General features: G+C 44.5%; 1 protein-coding gene across 2 annotated transcripts in view; it reads right to left on the bottom strand.

Annotated features, from left to right (window-relative positions):
• The window catches only part of LOC119180381 (DNA-dependent protein kinase catalytic subunit), a 231258-nt gene extending 211632 nt beyond the window's left edge, over positions 1-19626 (bottom strand). For both annotated transcript variants that reach the window (XM_075869063.1, XM_075869064.1), the window contains exons 1-13: positions 19508-19626; positions 19266-19403; positions 19057-19133; positions 17404-17496; positions 16449-16523; positions 14456-14564; positions 9365-9480; positions 8909-9002; positions 8353-8439; positions 6116-6273; positions 4495-4551; positions 3352-3444; positions 1114-1196 (exon numbers count right to left, since the gene is read on the bottom strand). In XM_075869063.1, the coding sequence (XP_075725178.1) occupies positions 1114-1196; positions 3352-3444; positions 4495-4551; positions 6116-6273; positions 8353-8439; positions 8909-9002; positions 9365-9480; positions 14456-14564; positions 16449-16523; positions 17404-17496; positions 19057-19133; positions 19266-19392 (1169 nt within the window). In that variant the 5' untranslated portion in view covers positions 19393-19403; positions 19508-19626. The remainder of the gene's footprint in view (positions 1-1113; positions 1197-3351; positions 3445-4494; positions 4552-6115; positions 6274-8352; positions 8440-8908; positions 9003-9364; positions 9481-14455; positions 14565-16448; positions 16524-17403; positions 17497-19056; positions 19134-19265; positions 19404-19507) is intronic.
• Between the last annotated feature and the right edge of the window lie 193 nt (positions 19627-19819).

The raw sequence follows: 19819 nt of genomic DNA, 5'->3' as shown, positions 1-19819 counted from the left end.
TGTATCAATCACCCTGTGTCTCGCGGAAGAAGCCCGTCGAATCGCTCATCTTCAGACTCTGGCATCTCAACGCCGTTCGAAAGAACAATACGACGATCGTCACGAACCGGTTTTCTTCAAAAAAGGTGACTTGGTGTTACTTTGGACACCGCAACACAAGCGTGGATTGTGTCAAAAGCTTCTGTCACAATATTCAGGCCCATTTGTAGTTTTGAAGCATCTCAGCCAGCTCACTTACGTAATAGCTTGTCTTTTGTCCAATGATCGACGATCGAGCAGAACGCAGCTCACTCATGTTGCTGGCCTGAAACCTTTCTACCCTCCTTGTGCATCAGAACTCGCTCTACGGGCTTCGTCTGCTTGCGGGGGAATGTAACGGACTAGTAAAAAGTAGAGAAGAAAAGGAGAGGAAGACGAAGAGGCTTGGCACGATCGTAGTGCGCTGCCGCGAACGACCATCGTTCACCTCTTGTAAATAAAACCATTTTATCACAGCTCGCTATAACAATAATAATAATAAGAAAAATAAATGCTAAGTCCCAATTTAGTTTTTACAAAAAAAATTACGATACTTAAAGGGTCTCTAAATCGCTTCCAATAATTTTTTAACATCTTAAAGTAAATGTGTGCATTGAGTTCAGAATGCCATCACAATCAACAACAGACATGGCAGCGCACTGTGCCATGGCAGTGCCCTAAAACAAAAATAAAAACAATCCGGTACTCTTCTCCTGGCTTCTCAGTATCTACAGATGTGGCCGTAACATTAACCGGAAGAATCTGGTCATGTAAGCAGCAGAAAGAACCCGTTTGTCAGCCTGCCCGCACATGTTCTCCCCATAAGAAAAAAAACCCAAGACAAAGGAGACAAGCTGACGAACAGAGGGTGGTGCAGGAAAGAGCAAAACGAGCGAGGGCATCTCTTCAATGCCCAGACGTGTGTGTCTGTGTTCTATTACAGCCCGATTTGTAAAAATTCTCACGGCCATGCGTTCTTTCTTAATCATGCACGACTGCTACACCTCAACTAAATTCTGACCTTTGGGAGGTTTAGGGGCCCTTTAACAATCTGCATTGCGTGGGTTGCAGAAGGGTGGCAGACCTGTGACTCACCTCTGAAACACATGCTCCGACCGCAAGAGAACGTCATTCAGCATGAAGAGGACATCACTCTCTTTGAGGTACTGTTTGCACGGCTGCAGCGAATGTTGGGAGAGAAAAAAATGGAGTGACAATTAAACATGCGTTCACAGGGGCGATCAAGACCCTGTAATAAAGGTTACTACAACGTGGTAACTGCAACACAGGACTGGCAGCAGCTGGACTCCGAAACGATTGCCTTCACAAACATGGCCAAATCATTATTTGACTTTTTCCCAGGAAATTATTCCAGCTTTCGATGGAACGACCTACAGTACTTTCAGCTATTAAATTACCTCGCTGACAGTAGCAGGCCTTGTAATTCCCTAATGTCGCATCCACATGGACTTGATTAGACTCGGTGTATCTTCTGCTTGATGTCACACTTTATCGTGCATGCGCATTGGTTATTCAGTGACACTTCAAACAACATGTACGAGAAACAGATGGAGCAAAGCGGGGCACTACTTCTACTCCTCACACCTAACACCTGCGTAGTGCTGGTATGGTATGGTCTGAAGAACTATATTAAGGCCCTGAGGATCAGTCCAGGACTGATGCTGGCTGCTCCCACCTCGGTACAGAGAGGCCAAGCCCCTCTACAGCCACACGGACCCTCGGGACAGCCCTGAGTTGGTCTGCCAGCACGTCACTGTGCAGCGTTTGCTGCCACCACTGTTCACCGTGAGAAGCCACACCGGCCAATGCCGAGCAGCGCCAGAGCATGTGTTCAAAATCGAGCAAGCCCCCACACTTACAATAGATTCGGATTCAGACGCAGTCCGGAATCATTTTATTCATGATGAACCGGGTTGGGGTACGTCCGTGTATGCAGAAGTCTTAATGTAACCGCCTGTGGCCTGTTAAGTCTAGAATGTGGCAAGGGGAATTCCCTACACTCTAAGTAACAATGTTTGGTTATACCGTTGTATGTTAACAGCTGGTCTCTAAACTCGGGAGCGGGAGATTCAGCCGCCTCAGGGATCGCACGGCATACTAATCCTCGTGCCTCCCTACGCACCACCTCGTTGAGATTATGTGGGGCTTCCTTTATGACCCCATATGGGCGGAAACCAAGTAATGGTATGCAGAGTGATGTCCTTACCCTGCAGCAGTCTGTAAGCCCGTTCGCTAATAACTTCCCTTGAGAAGGTTTTAGTTGCAGAGCAAGGGTGACTAAAGACAAGAACTCTGCCCGAATCAATGAGTGCTAGGGCAATAGCCACTTGCTGAGCGACTCCCGGATCTTTGGTATAAATAAAAGTAGCATTTTGAACGCTCCCTTTCCCATCCACCACCACCACCGAGTAAGCATCTTTCCCGTTAATTCATGCTGCGTCAACAGACCCAGACTCTTCCTCCTCATCCTTTGCCTCGCGCAACAAAGCCCTAGTTCTCGCCGTTCACCCGCCGACATTATGCACAGGGTGCACATTTCCCGGAAACGGACGAACCATAATGTTAGTCCTGATGTTCACGGTTAGCTCGCATAGGCACGCTGCGCGCACCATCACCAGTCACCACTGTAGTGCTGGTGCCCTCATCCTTTTTCTCTTCTCTCCTCACTTTTCGTTAGTTTGCTCTGCATCCCCTCAGTCTTTATAATGCTGTCATTGCTCTCACCCTGGCTGGCTCACCTACGCTGAGAAGGACGCTCACTCCCTCACTTTCGTGAGAATTTTCCAGCAGCCGCATTATAATTGGTATTTTATCTTGGGATGCTGCGCAAATAGTGTGGTCGTTGGCAGTATATTCTCATGTTGTCGCATGGCTGGGGGAGACAGGAGAGCACTTGTGTAGCTTGGGTGAGGGCAAGTTTTGGCGAGGTGTAAGGGGGGTGAGAGCCCCATTCGCACCTCCCTGCTGACACCCATGACAAAAAGCAGTACAGGCGTACATGAAGTGCAGTAGGAGGGTAAATGATAGTACGAGAAAACCACATCATAGCCACTTCTGTACTGCAAGTTCTTACATTTAAATGGTCTGTCCTGGAGAAGAGCCGTGTCCTGCCTTAGAAGTCTGGGCTGTCAACTAAACACAAGCTGCTCACAAAATTATGATAAACTATCCGAAATTATGATAATTACGCTATCGAAGACTCGAAGGCTACATGGCACGAAATTATGATAAACTATCCGAAATTATGATAATTACGCTATCGAAGACTCGAAGGCTACGTGGCAGCGAAGCACGTAAAAAGGCAACACATACCAAAGCTAAGAGACCGTATCCTTTCAGGGCTGCTGCAAGGTTATACGTGTTGGTAGCTGACTTCAGAGTCTGCTGGAACTCCTGGATGAAGTACTGCAAACAACGAACGGGATACATCAGAGCTGGAGTGAAGGTGTTTGTTGATGTTAGGTCTGTCAGTTTCGTGCATAACATTGGGAAGTACACTGCAGCGGAATGTTAAACAGAATACTTAAATATTTGCAAGTTTGACATAAAGTATAATGGTCCCTCATTTATTAGCCCAGCTTTCAACCATATTGAATTGATTGCTACTAAGATTAGATGAGGCAACTGCAATGGTAGTCTACCAATTGACGTACACTAAGAGCATAAGGGATAGTGCGCCTTCACAGCATGTCAACTAAACACCATAAACAAGAAACATACCCGCAATACAGGCCTACCATTCTCTTTTTTTCTTTCAGAGTCGTTCCTTGATATATTAAACTTGGATATATCAAATTATTGGGGATGTCGGACAGGAATACAGCAAGCGACTTCATCGATGCAGACGACGATGTAGCTGTTCGTGGCTTTCCAACTGCATCGACACCAAAATCACGGCTGACTTTGCCGGTGCCGTAGAAGTGGACTTGTGTGGTTATCAATATGCCAACATCGCCGCTAAGATCACTGAAAAATCTTTTATCATGTTACAGAGCTTGCATCGGCATTAAGCGTCAATAACCAGTGTTGTGGCACATGGTGCTGACTTTGCCTATTTGGAAAGCTCCAGTGATGTTGCGGATGACATGATGAGCTTGACGGTGTGCAATAAGCAAGACAAGTTTACGGACTATCTTATGTGAAATACAGAGCAGCAAAACTGAAAAAAGAAGTCGCCACTCTGTTATTTTGTATACTGCGAGCAAATGGTCCTGTTAGCCCTTCCGACTATTTCCGAAAACTGTTTCGAGACCTGCAATGCTTTCACTTAGGCCTTGAATTCACATATTTTCTATTTTAGATTATTTATATGTAAATATATTGAACTATTGCGTGATCTTCGTCAAATTCAATATGTACAGGATCAAACGCATTGCAATGAAGACTTGTATGGCTTTTTAAGGAACAACACTGTGAAGTTTCAAATGTTCAACAACGTCAAACGATGTTCCTTACTTCAAATATGTTCAAATGATCCTTCCTTTCCTCTCCATCAGCAAGAGCAGCTGCAACCTGAAACACCCAAAATTAAACATCGTAAAATTATTTTTATTCTTAGGCAATGCTAAGGAATTGGTAAAAAGCAAATGCTACGATAAAATGAAGTCGTACTTTTATCGTGGAACTTTGTCAAACAACAAATCTCAATGATGCTATACTACAATCAAACGGAATTATAATGAAGTCCCATTTGATACAAAAACTGTTTCATCCCATCCAAAAATTAGTTTAAAACAAATATTCACAACACTGTATCCATGAATTCATTTACATTGTTATCACCGATAACTTGGCATATCCGTATTCACTACATCCAGGTCTAACTATATTTTTCTATTTCAAAAGTTGCAATGTTCTCGAAAGGTTCCACGAATAAATATCGTAGCGAATCTCAAGCACATGACTACAGTTTGCAAAATGGTCCACTGCTGAGAAAGGCAGGTATACAATACTGCTGCCAGCCAAGCGCGTGAAATGGTATTAACTTCACGGTGACTCGATATTTGTTGCTGTTTTCAATATTATCTATGTTCGAGGCACCATGTAAAAAAACGTCAGAAAACAGAAAATCCGCATGAAACTAAGAAATGAAGCAGGTGAGAAGCCCACGAGAACAAATATAAGTTGGACACGCTGTGCCAACTTGGAACCCATCCACAAAAGCATAATGATATCAGAGCTTTTGCAAGCCAAAAATATGACATCCTTATGAGGCAAACCATAGTGGAGGGCTCTGGAAATTTCCATCATTTGGTACACTTTAACAAACAGTCACATCAAATAGTACGCAGAACATGGACCTCTAGCTTTTTGCCTCCGTTGAAACGCGACCGCTGTGGCCGGGATCGATCTCATCACCATACGCCGAAACAAGCATCAGCAGAGTGGCAAGAATACAACTTAAGTAGCGCATTACATATACCCTCAAACCTCATTGCAACGAAGCTGCATATTTTTAAAAAATTGGTTCGCTACACTTGAAAATTCATCATGAAAGTATACTCCTCACACTACAACTACCGCAAGACAATTCTTCACTTACTCCGTTATAGCCAATACTTTTGTTATATCTGGGTTTATTATGCCGAGGTTTGAGCGAATAATTCTTACCTCGGTTACTCAACTCATCAAAAAAAGTGAGCTGCCACCAGTCAAATCGTGCTGCTATTCAACACTGCTTTCACTCCACCTTGAACCAAAACGAATTTTATTTGCAACTGCTTTGTTTCAATTTTAGAAATTATTGTGCAGGTTGGCTGGGTCATAACAATTATGAAAAATTTTCTTTGTATTTTGCGATATATATACTATTCAATTTAAATTAATCATTCCAAAAAGCTACCATTCACTTGGTATTTGCTTTTAACCCGTAATTCACTATATGCGCATACATACTTTTTGCCTTTTCCGCTTCATGTATTTTTTGTGCACACATCATAGCGCTTTTTGCAGCAAACCATGTTCTTTTTGTTCACAGCTGCTATATTCTGAGATTGCAGTATAAATAAAAAATAAATAAATAAATATAAAGACAAGCAACATCAGTGCAAGCGACCTTTGAGGAACCAACAGTCACCTCTCGCAGAAACGACTCCAGAGCCGCCACTCCCAAGACCTTCATTTCCCGGTTGCCGTGGTGACTCCAGTAGCCAATCTGCTTGTACAGAGACTTGTGCTCGTCCAACAGCAGCTGGCCAAAGAGGGCTGCGTGCTTGGACAGCAGGATCAAGGCAGCTGGCCAAAGAACAACGGACACCGAAAGATTACAGTGGGAACCACTTGACAACGATTGTCTCAGCCAGGTAATATAGTGCTGTCTTTAATGATGTGTTTGTTAAAGCGCTCTCGTGCTTCTTTAAGGTGTGTAACACTAGGGGCCTGGCTAGTTGTCCGTAAATCACATGTGGATTGATTATTCTCCCGATCAAGTACTCGGTATAGGCTTACAACAAAGCTAACAATTCTCAAAACCAGATTAAAATGAGCAAACAATGTCTGAAATAATATAATTATTAGGAATAACCAAGAAGTAATCATACTAATTAACCTAATCACTAAAAATGCTTTGAAAATATGCGGCTGCTACCTGCATTGCAGAACAGAGGCTGCCACTGCCAACAATGCCAACGGTTTCATAAATGAAGCAATGTAAACTTTACAAATGAGAATTGATGGGTGTCCATTAGGCTTGTGTGAATATTCGAATGCAAGCTGTGAAAACACGTATTTAGGGGGAATTCGCACTGGCACGAAGCTACGCTTCAATGTTAAATGAAGATATTACATTCTTATTGATTCATTTTTTAAGTTTAAAAGCTTGTGTACCAACTTGCATGTCCTAGGTATAGCAAATTTTAAAGGGTAAAATACTTTCGAAGTTATCACTTGCATTCTACCAAAAGTCAAATCCTGCTACTATTTAAAACTGTTTTCACTTCCTTTGAAGCAAGAAGAATGACATTTAAACAGCCCTTGTTCAAATTAAAAAGTAATATATACGTTGCACAGGTATTTAGGTCATGACAAATATGCTCATTTTTCTTTGTAATAGTACATATGCAATATATTTACTATTCGAATGCGATTAGAAATCATTCTACCAGAATCTTTATTCGCTTGAAATTCACTTCAAATCTAAAAATCCACTATTTGCACGAGCCTAGTGCCCATGCTACGAACTTCCTCACGCTTCACAGTACTGGAGCTGCATTTAAGGCAGGATTTCAGACTACACTAATTGCTACACTAGTTTTTTTTTTTCAAGTAATCATCGAATGACCGCAGATTCTGAGTTCAATCAAGAACGAATGGAGTTACAGGGTGTGTCACACGTTCTAAGCACCATAGTGTTTCTTAAAATTAACTAGAGGGGACTCTGGCACTGCGATGGTTCAGCAGCCAAGGGAATTATGGGTAGTACTACATGAATTTGCCTAGTCTTCTCACTTGCGGGCAGCGAATCGCACTTGTAGCTTCATTTAATGCTGTGTTTCTGTTTTGTTTTGAAGGAAAAAATGAGGCGTTTTGAACTTCGTGACCTGATTTGAAATTGTAAGCCTAAAAGAATAAGGTGGTGAAGTGCAACTGCTGAGCACTTGCCGACTGTCGTTTCTGGACAAAGCAGGTTCAGGTCACACGACAAACCGAGCCAGAAGTACGAATATTAGACAAATCCGTGTACCACCCATCATTCCCATGCTTGCTGAAGTGCCGTGCGTTGCAGCTCCCCCAGACACTAGCGCCAGAGTTCCCTCTAGTGTATATTTAAAAAACTCTATGCTAAGCACGACCTCTATTCGCTTGTCTTGGTAAGTGCGCTGGAAGCTAGCTACACTATGAAGAATGACACAGGGGCAAGAAGTGATATCAGCATGTGTCAGCGTGATGAAGCACTCTGCCATGTTGGAATTCTTGTAGGCCCTAGTGTGGCTACTATGTAATGGGGGCAGATTATGGAATGTGCTGCTAATGGTAAAAACTGCATCTGATGCGAACTCCACTCATTATTTGTCGGCCATTGGCCAATAGCACGCCACCTATTGTTCGACGTCAAATAGCATAAGCCAGCAGCTCCGAAAAGAATGAGCACACGCGTATGCATAAGAGGAGCACACCTAAGAAAATGGCAACTTTGTGCTGTGCTTCAAAACTCTCCTTGCTGTGAGCAGCTGTGAGATTTGGCAGCGTTTTTAAAAGAGTCTACTTTTCGCCGGATTCGCTTTCACCGGATTCGAAGGGTAGTTCCCGACCCCTTCAAGGTGTGCACACATTTGATTGGACGTCGACTCAACGGGCAAAGAAAAGCTCCCTCACCTCTGGGAACGTCGTAACGTGTCGTTGAAGGGCTCGGCACTAATGCCTTCTTCACAAATGAGAATAGAAGGAAGTAGTCATCAGGTTCTGGAAAAAAAGAAACATAACAAGGACACACCAGAGTTTATGAAGTTCAGTTTACAGAACCTAAATATCTGCTGCTAAGTGGTGCCTGTATGATGGGAGGGCTGGGTCAGCTGTGGTTGCAGCCCAACATGCAAACAGTCAAGAAAAGTAGAAGAAAAAGCACAATAGAAGTTTTGATTACAGACTTTTAAAACTGTATATATCTCGGAGCGATGTGGGCTAGGGGGTACACCATAGTGAAGATACCTGCAATGATATGTGCCGGTCCAGCTTCTGATAATGTGGTAAGTGTTTTTACAACAAAAAGACACAGGTGACTCAAACTGCTGCTACTATAAAAAATAATGTTCAAGCAGACAAAAATGGGCAGAAGTCAGTCCTCCGCTGTTGGCAGTTACACTGGCTAGTTTGCGCTCTGCTGAGAGCTTTAGCCCATGAATCAATGAGTGGTGGCAAAGTGGCACCATACCTGTGTCAAAGCCAGTGCCAAAGCTGTGCAGGTAGCCAGCCAAGCCTTGAAGGCAACCGGCTAAAGTCGTCCTTTCCTTCCCTTCTCCTGATTTCTGCGAGAAGAAAGTGCTGTTGGCAGACAGCCTCACAAGCGTAGTTGTCTGTCATCAAAATATGTATGACGAACGAGACTCTTTTCCATACATGCACTGTAGTCAAATGGTGCAGCATTGCTGTAGAAGTAAATTCAGGGGTTCATTACACCATGATACAACTACGAAGCTTGCCATAGTAGGCAAAACCAAACACTGATTTCAATCACCTGCTACTCTTCAATGAACACCCAGATTTAGGCACAGGGGCTTTCTCGCATTTTTTCCCTCGTACGAAAGTGGCCACTATGGCCAGGAATTGAATTTATGTCCTCGTCCCTAGCAGTGAAATTTCAAAGCCATTCAGCCACAGAGACACTCACTCTTAACATCTTCAGTTCTCCCAGGTATAGAGAAAGGAGTTTGTCGCTGTATGGATTAGCCGCCGCCGGGTGATGCTCGGCGATGACGCCCATGACACACAGCACTTCAACCTTCACTGCAAAGAGCAACAACAAGACAGAGCTCATTTATCTGGCCGGAAGGATGTGATGACAATGAGATTACATGCAAAAAAAGGACAACCAATTATAGGTTGATGACGATTCGTCTATCTAAATCTGCTCCTTTCGTCTTTTTGCAGTGTTAAGACTTTTCAGACCACATGTGGTCAAAACAATACAGGTGTGGAACAGGGCCCAAAGGTTTGGAAGCAGTCCTTGAAGCAGGCGAAGGTCTCTTGTAGCAGGCCTATTCGAGTAAATTAGGAGCAGTCTGAGTTGAGAGCAGATGTAGCCTCGTTTCACAGCACTTGTAAAGCAACATTTGTCCAATTTCCCAACCACTAAGCTAAATTGTGCAATAGCCTTATTATTCTGATAGTAATTATGTGGACACCTCTCGGTGGCTTATTGCTGTCACCATCATGTCATGTTATAAAGTCCGAACTGATAACATCAACCTGCACATCGTATGTTCTACACCTGGGTAAAAGTGGGCGAGCGGAGGCGACGAACACGGCTGAAGCAGTGATGAATCAAGCTGCCCCATCTCCGATGCTCGGATTGATTGATTGATATGTGGAGTTTAATGTCCCAAAACCACCAAATGGTTATGAGAGACCCCGTGGTGGAGGGCTCCGGAAATTTCGACCACCTGGGGCTCTTTAACATGCACCAAAATCCGAGCACACGGGCCTACAACATTGCCGCCTCCATCGGAAATGCAGCCGCCGCAGCCAGTATTCGATCCCGCGACCTGCAAGTCAGCAGCCGAGTACCACTAGACTACCGCGTCGGGGCGCCGACGCTCGGAGGGCGCATGCTATGACATCACTGTAATTGGGAGGCCTGCGGTCGAAGCAGAGAGGAAACACCTCGCCTGTCTTGAATGAGCCTGAAAAAACTTGAGGGGGTTGAAGAGAGGAAGCGTCCCTCGAGGAGCAACTGTGAATTTTGCTCGTAAGGGCACGGCACGGCCGAGATCACTCGCACGAGCAACAGCTGAACAACTATCTGTGGGTGGCTTGTATAGACATCTACGTGCTGCCCTCTCATCGTGAAGATACTAGGCCATAAGGGTTGCTCTCACTGAAGTGATCGCACTCTCCCACGAGCTCTTTGCACAGCCATGCACAATTGTACACAAAAGAGTCAATTGACAGCCTTACAACATCCCAACTTGCCACTACTGCATTTATTGCTTTGCTCTTGCGCTGACAATAACTATTTAAGCTATGAACAGCTGCCCATTTTTCAAACCTGAACGTCCAAGCCTCACCCGACGAGTCGATAGGAACCATATAGTGGAGCACAGCAATGAAATGAATGACAATATGCACATGCGCTCAATAAGCAGTTCCTTGCACCCATCTTTACTAGGTTCTTCCGGGAACTGGACACCACCCCCATCTTTTGAACACCCATGGCATCATTACTGTCATCCTTTTTACAGCAAAAGCTGTTACGACATCATGAGACGGCTCAGACGCACTGCCGCCGCCGGTTTCTGGTAACCACTATCTAATGAATTAAGAAAAAAAACTCAGTAAATAAAAGGCGCCAAGGACACAGTGGGGTTCGAACCAGGTCCGCTGTGTTCCAGCCCAGTATTCTACCGCTGCGCTATGCCGGTTCTTAGGACTTGTTCGCAAACTTGCCGTAAGCAGGCTAGATGTCGGGAAAGAAATTGCGTTAATATGAGTAATAAAGGGTTTTAGCACAGCGAAAAAAAAACAACAACCAGGCGTCACAGAATGCGAATAGCGTAACGAGTGGGTCGTCCAATGCTCGAACCCATTGCAAAAGCTTGTTCTTCGTCACCTACTAACCGTGGTGCATACCCACTTCAGGCATAATTCCTCACAATCGTCAGCCACTGTATGAACAATTGGCACAAAATTCCTTGCAAGTGCTCAGCGGATACCATGCTTCTCCGAAAAATGATGAAGGATAGCATAGGGAATGCCGGCCTTCTACCCAGAAATTATCATAATTAATGGCACTGTGGGTACCCTGCAAGCGTGCTTGTAGCAGTTACCCAAAGAGTGTTTACAAAAAGGCTCTGAAAGGTCACTCTTCCTGCTTTCGCTGTGACTGTGCTGTGCGTCCCGCGCAGTCCTGGCGTTCTTTTTTTTCTTCTACGATAGTTGCTGTCAAGTTAAAAAAAAAACTATCACCGAAAGGGCAAAGCAATGAATGTGACAGCAACCAATTGCTATGACACAAAGTAAGGCTTGCAGCCAACCCCTTGGATCCGACATCGCGCAACTCCACAAAACGCTGGAGCAACATAACATGGCCACGCCAAGAAGAGATGCCCTTTTCACACATTCTTCTCGCGCTAAGAGCGCAGCCCATTAAAATGGTTTACGAGCCATTCATGTTGATCTCTGCCGAGAAAGCGTGCACGCCAGCAATCGCGACCATGGACTCAGAATCAAAATTCGCAGCTGCTGCTCATGCCATCGCAATCTTTATGAAACCGCAACTTTAACCGTTCTGATAAAACCGAAAACCAGATGTTGCAGCTACGTTTTCCAGCACGAGATTTCACGGCTGTCGCAACTTGTGGCTTAATTCTCGTGCTGCGGCCCAGTACGGCACTGATAAACGAGTTTGGCGCAACAGGGTAGGTTCAGCCAGGGTGGCACAAGTAAACAAGTTTGGCACACAATGGTGCAGCCGTTCCATTCCTGGCAACAGCTCTACTCCTCCTGGTATAGACTCATATTTGTACATTAATTTGAGCTTGAAACTGAATGTAAATTTCCTCCTCCTCACATGTGCATCATCATAGCAACAAACATGCACAGCACCGATTTGTTCTGTTTGTGCATGCCTGTGTGTTGTTTGGCGTGAGCAATGTGGCTCGAGACCTCAACTACAGTCTTGTAACCCCAGCGCCATCAGTACGAAGAGAAATGTCACTGCTCGTGGCGCAGGACACATGCTTTCCGTGTTCTTCATCATCATCATCAGCAGCAGCCTGACTATGTCCACTGCAGGACAAAGGCCGCTCCCATGTTCCGCCAGTTAACCCGGTCCCGTGCTTGCTGCTGCCAATTTATGCCCGCAAACTTTTTAATCTCATCTGCTCACCTAACCTTTTGTCTCCCCTTAACCCACTTGCCTTCACTGGGAATCCAGTTAGTTATCATTAATGACCAGCGGTTATCCTGTCTACGTGCTACATGCCCGGCCCCAGTCCAATTCCTCTTCTTGATTTCAACTATGATATCCTTAACCCCCGTTTGTACCCTAATCCACTCTGCTCTCTTCTTGTCTCTTAAATGGCCACTCACCAGGTTTGACGATTTTGAGCTGACAAGCGCAATGCGTAGACGAGGCATTCACAATCGCGTCTGTCAAACATTGCAACGCTACGTGCCGCGGAAATGGGTCAAATTTCAAGATGAAAGCTGCTCCCCCTCCCCTCTGCCGGCACACACGTAGAGAATGAGGGCACGACCTAGGCGTAGGAATGGCCCTACGCACACGGCAATGCAGTGATGTTGGCCCTCTACGTAGACGAGTCTGCTCCGACGTTGTCAACAGTATACCACGCGACATGTCTAAAATTATTTAACACAACATGCGTAGTTTATGTACTTGTTGCTTTAAGAAATTAATAAAACTTGAAATAAATAATGAGACGCAATCAAAAATTGTGAGCGTTTTTCTTCCATTTGTTCCCGTGAAATTCTACGAGATGTAGGGCTAATGTGCCAGCGTTTAACATGCGTTCGTGTCCCCGCGGTCAGCGCATTAAGCAGACGACAACCGTGCAACGCTGCTACGCGTTCGCGCACTGATTGTGCTCATCTACTCTACCGCGTCTAAGCCAGCGTTTCCAAACTATCCCGCAAAAATAGGCAGAAGACCACAAAATAATGTTGTTCAACAAAGCAACGCCGCTCGCGTGCTCGGGGGTTAGACTTGTTTGGGCACGTCATGTGCACGTCCCCTCTTGGTCGGATGCCAGAGAGGGTGGGGAAGAGGGGGAAGAGATTTGCTTTGCGAAGGCTACGCGGAGGAGTGGCAAGGATTTCCAGCTCGCCTCCTCTCACCCTCGTTTCGCGCCGCTTCAAAAAACCTGTTTTCTCCGCTCGTAATGAACCGATTCGAAAAATTTTTGCGGCAAAACGTTCCTCAATGGACACCCGACAACTTCCACTGTCTAACTGAAATTCGGCATGGGGCCTGGTGAGTGGCCCTTTAAGGTTACACCTACCATTTTTCTTTCCATTGCTCGCTGCGTCGTCCTCAATTTAAGCTGAACCCTCTTTGTAAGTCTCCAGGTTTCTGCTCCGCAGCTAAGTACCAGCAAGATACAGCTGTTATATACCTTCGTCTTGAGGGATAGTGGCAATCTACCTGTCATTATTTGAGAGTGCTTGCCAAATGTGCTCCACCCCATTCTTCTAGTTACTTCAATCTCGTGGTTCGACTCTGCGGTTATTACCTGCCCTAAATATAGGTAGTCTTTTACAACTTGAAGTGCACTATTACCTATCTCGAAGAGCTGCTCTTTTCCGAGGTTGTTGTATATTAATTTCGTTTTCTGCAGATTAATTTTAAGACCCACCTTTCTGCTCTCTTTGTCTAACTCCTTAATCATGAGTTGCAATTCGTCCCCTGAGTTACTCAGCAATGCAATGTCATCGGCAAAGCGCAGGTTACTAAGGTACTCTCCATTAACTCTTATCCCTAACTGTTCCCATTCTAGGCTTCTGAAAACCTCCTGTAATCACGCGGTAAATAGCATTAAGAAGATTGTGTCGCCCTGCCTTACACCCTAGTTGCTGCTACTACTCGACAAGCTTGGTCTCATCGCGTTCAGCCACGGTGTTCATAGTTTCATTATGATAGTCATAAATAGGCTACATTATAGAATGACCCCTCTACAATAAATCTGCAAAAATTTGATATCCTCCAGGAGCAGTGACAAGGCTAATCAGTATCGTAAGTGCATACCTGTGGGAGTCATCTTTGATGGCTGCGACAACAAGATGAAGAATCGATCCAGCAGGTCTCGAATATCCAGCTTTTCACTGACGTCCAAGCCCTGACAAGATTCCAAGACCTGCCAATAAATGTGAAGGAGAAAAAAAAAACACAGGGACCAGAATGAAACTGTGGATTTCACTAGGATTGGAATGAAAAACATTTGCCAAGATTATTTCAGCATTCTGCTAATTAGGCACTTTGTTGTCACTCGAGAAAGTGACCGGCACTGCCATATCATGACATAAATCACCAGTATCCACTCATAAAAACATAAATCACTAAGACCCAGCCCTAACAATGTAAATCGCTAGCGCCCGCCTATAACAATGTAGACTAGCGTGGTATGTTGTAAGGGTTCTATCGTATAATGGGGAAGGGGTGGAACAGAAGAACGAGAGGGAGCAAACAGCCAATAGGAGAGCTGAGAGAATTCAGAAATTCTTTCATTGCATCAACAAATGCAAAATTATTACACCTGAACAACAATATTGGCGGGCATGGTTTTTGAAAGCTTGAGATAGAAAAGTGGGATGACTTTAGCAATTACATTGAGTTAATGTAATGAGTGGACACTAGGTGACATCGCAACTGGACGAGTCATTCAGTGGTGATTTTACCGAACTATTGGCATGATATTAGAGCAAGCCAGGCACCAAAACAGGCTAATTTCTCCGGGCTCTAAGGCTTACGCTTCGATCCAATCCAAGTCATCCTGAGACCTTTTACATCCACTCTATCAACAGAATGGGGCCTCCTGCACATCTATGCACATTCCATGGTTATTGTCGAGTCTTGACTGTCAGACAAGCTTTGACCAATCACGTGCGGCTCCCTCTTGTTCTTCTGATCAACCTCTCCCACATTCTATGCTAGAACGCTTACAGAATAGCACCCCTGGTAGAACCCACCTTTAAAGGTACACTAAAAGCAACTATTAAGTCAATGATGATTGTTGAAATAGTGGTCCAGAAACCTCGTAGCATTACTTTTGTGCTAAGGAAGCCCTTATTTTAAAATAAAATCACCTTTTAGTGGTCCGCATCGGGTTAGCACACTTCAAATTACCCGCCACACCGTCTCACGTCACCATTGCCGAGCACAACCTACGTTGCTCGGCTATACTACACTAGTAGCAGCAGACCGAAAGCAACAGAAGCCACAGCAGCAATAACGGCCATTGATCAGTTTCCCACCATTGGCTGCGAGATGGCAGACATATTTTAGTTCAACTGGGCCCCGCTAGATGGCACAACCTGTCGAATTTAACCAGGTGAAAATTGAACTTTAGAGCCACTCGCGCCATTCCCCGTAGTAATGTCCGGCGGTTCTTTTTTCCGTGAATCCAACAGAAATGAACAAGCATCTGTTGATGCAGGAAACATTTAGTGCAGCTAGTTCGATTGTTAGTGATTATTTGTACGTGGTTCTTCTGACGTCATTGGGATCATATTGAGAATTTCCTATCGTAGCGCATGTGTTAACGTGCATTTTCTTAATTTCCCTGTAAGTAGGGCACTGCTGTTGATAATATTGTCGTTACAGAGGTTGTCGTACATTCATCTTTCACTCTCACGTAAATTGTTATTTGACTTTAGAGTCCCTTCAAAGATGTGATGAATACCTACCAACAACGACATAAATCACTCATACCCCCCGCCGCCCTCATACCAACATAAATCACTAGTCGCCATTCATAACATCAATTGCCAGTACTTGCCTATAATAACATAACTCCCTACAGTACCTACCCATAATTACTTTAATCACTAGCACCCACCCATCAGGGAAGAGTTTTCAGGCAAACTCTTCCATGACACCACACGCGGGAGTTGTAGGACAGTTTGCATGCCTTCTACTCCCGGGCTCATGCTGCCCCTCAAACCCCTTCAGAGAAAAAAGCTTGGAGACAAGGCCCGATTGTGAAACTGAGGGTAGGAGGGGTACAAATTAGCTGACTCACCTTTGATAGCAGGACCAGAGCAGCACAGCGCACCTTGGCTGCCTTGTCCCTGAATGCCAGCTGGGTACTGACGTCCTGTGCGAAGTGGGGAAAAGAAAAAGGAGGTCGCTACGTTTATGCTGCTGTAGTAGTGTATCATTCATTCAAACACGAGCTGCTAAAGGAACAGCAAATTGCGATAAAAACTCTGACTGCCACTTTACTCACCACCTTCAGGAGCAAACCATGACACACTAGTGATGAGCTGAACACACTGCCAGTAATTTATTACAAACCAGCATACACTAATGACAAAGTTAACTAACAGTATGAGCATTTGTGTACATTTTGGTGAAGCAAAATAATTATCGTGAAATCAAACACAGGTCTAACATGCATTCAACGATAACTTGCTTTTTCTTAAAAATAGTAGAATCACAAACTTGAAGCACATAGACACAGGGTCATAACTAAGGGAGAGCTGAGGGAGTTCTGACACAGCTCAAAATGTTTTCATACTTTAACTTTTTGGGTGATACTAGAGTCCTTACACGCCTTCACCTCGACTACCAGTTGCCAAAGTTAGCTTTTCTACATATAACCCCCCCCCCAAAAAAAAAAGACTTCTTGGGTAAGGCCTTACATGGAAAAGTTCAATATTGGTTGCCCCTGCACCATTACGAGAAATAAAAAGATGTTTTTTTTTTTCACTTTCGGCATTGAATGCCATCAAATGTAGTGTAGCTAACACTGATTATCTGCAGCAACATACAGCACACAGCCAGTCACATGAACCCACGTGTAGTATCAACGAGAACTAAATTAATACAATGTTCAGAGTCAGTTGAAATTTTTTTGTGCAATCAAATGACGTGACAAGCACAAACAAATTGAGAACACCAGTGTTCAAGAGAGTCGTCCGAGTATCTAAGTAAGCGAGCAGCGACTTCAACATAGTCCTGGAAATGGTACAAACCTTGACAGCGACCGCATGGTTGAAGAGGTGCGATGGAACTTTTTCAAACCAGCTGGTGAGGAGCTGTAGTCCTTTTGCTTTGGCATCTTTCAGCTGAAACAAGTAGCAGTGAGGTCGTTTTGAAGCACAAGTTGTGCGATTGACAAAATATGATTCAGCCATCTTATGTACTGCACCAATGCCGCGGCCGTCGCACAAACTACGCGTGCAGGCAGTATGCATGCCTGAGAATGCCTCATGCTGCTGTAAAGTTTGAAGTTTCTTAATGCCAGTTCATAACATAAAAGTTGCTTACAGATATTTTGAAGACAAGGGTCCCAAACTAAGAACGACTGCAGGTGGAAGGACGAGGAACAAGAATCGAAAGCACAACTTTTTTTTAGTGCACACTGACAATGAAAAGAAACGACACCAGTGCTGCTATCAACTGAAGGCTTTATTCAGAAAAGCAGAACATATATGCCAATGCTATCATCCGCCGCCCATGCACACCGTTTTAGTTGCGTAGTCCTGGGCTATCGCAACATATCTGAAAAAGAAGTGTTGTTGCTGAAGGGAATAATGAGTACAGCAGATATAAAGCGATAGCCCCGGACTTTGCAACATAGTGCGCATGGGCAGCAGTTGATAGCATCGGCATATGTGTTCTGCTTTTCTGAACAAAGCCTTCAGTTGATAGCAGCACTGGTGTCATTTCTTTTCATTGTCCATGTGCCAGTGTGCTCAAAGAAAAAGTTATGCACTTATACCAACTACCTCGTCTTGGCAGTATTACACAAGAATTGAAATTCAGTTCCTCGTCTTTTTTCCTGCATCCCATTCACTGAAACGTTTACACTGTAAGCGAAATAGAGAGTGCCCTTTCTTTTATGTCGGTAAAACAACAAGAACGTGCAAAGCTGATGTATAGCTAGCAAGTCAAAAAAGGACGGACGGTTTCCAAAGTGCACAAGCGTTAGTGTACACGACTCGCAGTGCACATTTAAAAAATGCCCACATGCATCGCGGGAAAACTAGCTTTTTGGAACAGTAAACAATCTTTCTTTGCCTTGCTGTGTGTTTTGGGAAGTGTGATAATTTTAATTTATAAGTGTCCCGAATACAGCCTGTTATTAATACGCACATCTACTTTCAGCCATTAATGTGAGGTGTAGAACTTGCAGTTTAACGTTACTCCATAAACTTTCAAGCAGCCTTACCATTTTTTTATTTGTATTCAAGTCTACGAGAAATCACACTGCATCTAGTATGCTTACTAAAATTCGCATTACTCTGAACAGAACTGTTTTATCCCAGTCATTTCTCGTTCGGAGATGCGGGGATAGTTTGCACGTTCACGATGCTTTAGCTGAAACTGCAAACTAGAACACCACTTTGCTTGCGGTACATGTTGTATTTCATCAATAGCTTCGTTTCTCGTTCCCCACTTGCAGTGCTGCTGTCGTACTATCATACATCTCAACTTATATCACGTATGTCGAATTGCATACCTTCGATTTTGTCTGTTTCCGACCTTTTCAGTGAAGCGTATCGAGATACGTGACCTGTAACCCAGTTCCCACTGTGGCGTTTTCATAGGCCGTGCCACTGTTATGAATAAAACTTACGTACTAGTGCATGTGATCGGTTGTTAATAGTGATCGATCGACCCACCTGTTCGTAGACGATGGATTTTTTCAGGTAGGCCACTAGGCTCTTTTCGTCGCTGACAAGCAGGGTGGTTATGTAACCTGCGTCAAACAAAACAGCCATTCAATAACTTTACTAATTCATTTTCTTTCTTTTAGATATCAAGCCCTAGCGTCAGCGTAAACAGCGACTGTTCACGGTCGATCGATTTTCGATGACACAGGCAGTCGAACCTTCGTCCTTATCGGAGAAGGCTTGATCTTGACAGGTGCGGTCGACTTCTTCGACTAATGTCAGCGCCTCGTCCGGTCTTTGCGAGGCGTGAAGCTTCAGGAGCGCCTCGCGAATCTGTGCAGTCATCCTTGGAGTGCCTAGAGAGGATGGAGTCGAGAGTCAACACCATCACAAGGACACCGCTGGAATGCGGCACTGGTGTTATTTCACTAATGGGGCGCTTTAACGCTTATGAGCTCACCGAGTGTCTACACGGAATGCGGAATAGCAGCGCAAGCGGTGCAGCGCTTTTGAAGTTGCTTGTCAACTGCGATACAGCCATCCAAAAGGTACGCCATGAAAGACACGGAGCTGGCGGGAAACCACGTGGGACGTGAAAGTGAAAACAAAACAGTTCGAGCGTAGCCTCTGAGAGTAAACAACTTGCGCGTTGGAAATCTCGGGCGCTATGCATAAGGCAATCAGTGCGTGCTTCACACAGTGTTTTATAAATAGCAACGTCTCCGGTTCCAAAAATTGTTATATTATACTAAACAAACAAGGAAAAACACGA

This window comes from Rhipicephalus microplus, chromosome 7 (genome assembly GCF_043290135.1).
Source record: "Rhipicephalus microplus isolate Deutch F79 chromosome 7, USDA_Rmic, whole genome shotgun sequence".
In the NCBI taxonomy this organism is placed as follows: Eukaryota; Metazoa; Arthropoda; class Arachnida; order Ixodida; family Ixodidae; genus Rhipicephalus; species Rhipicephalus microplus.
The sequence above is the reverse complement of the archived record's forward strand: the minus strand, read 5'-3'. Positions and strand labels throughout refer to the sequence as shown.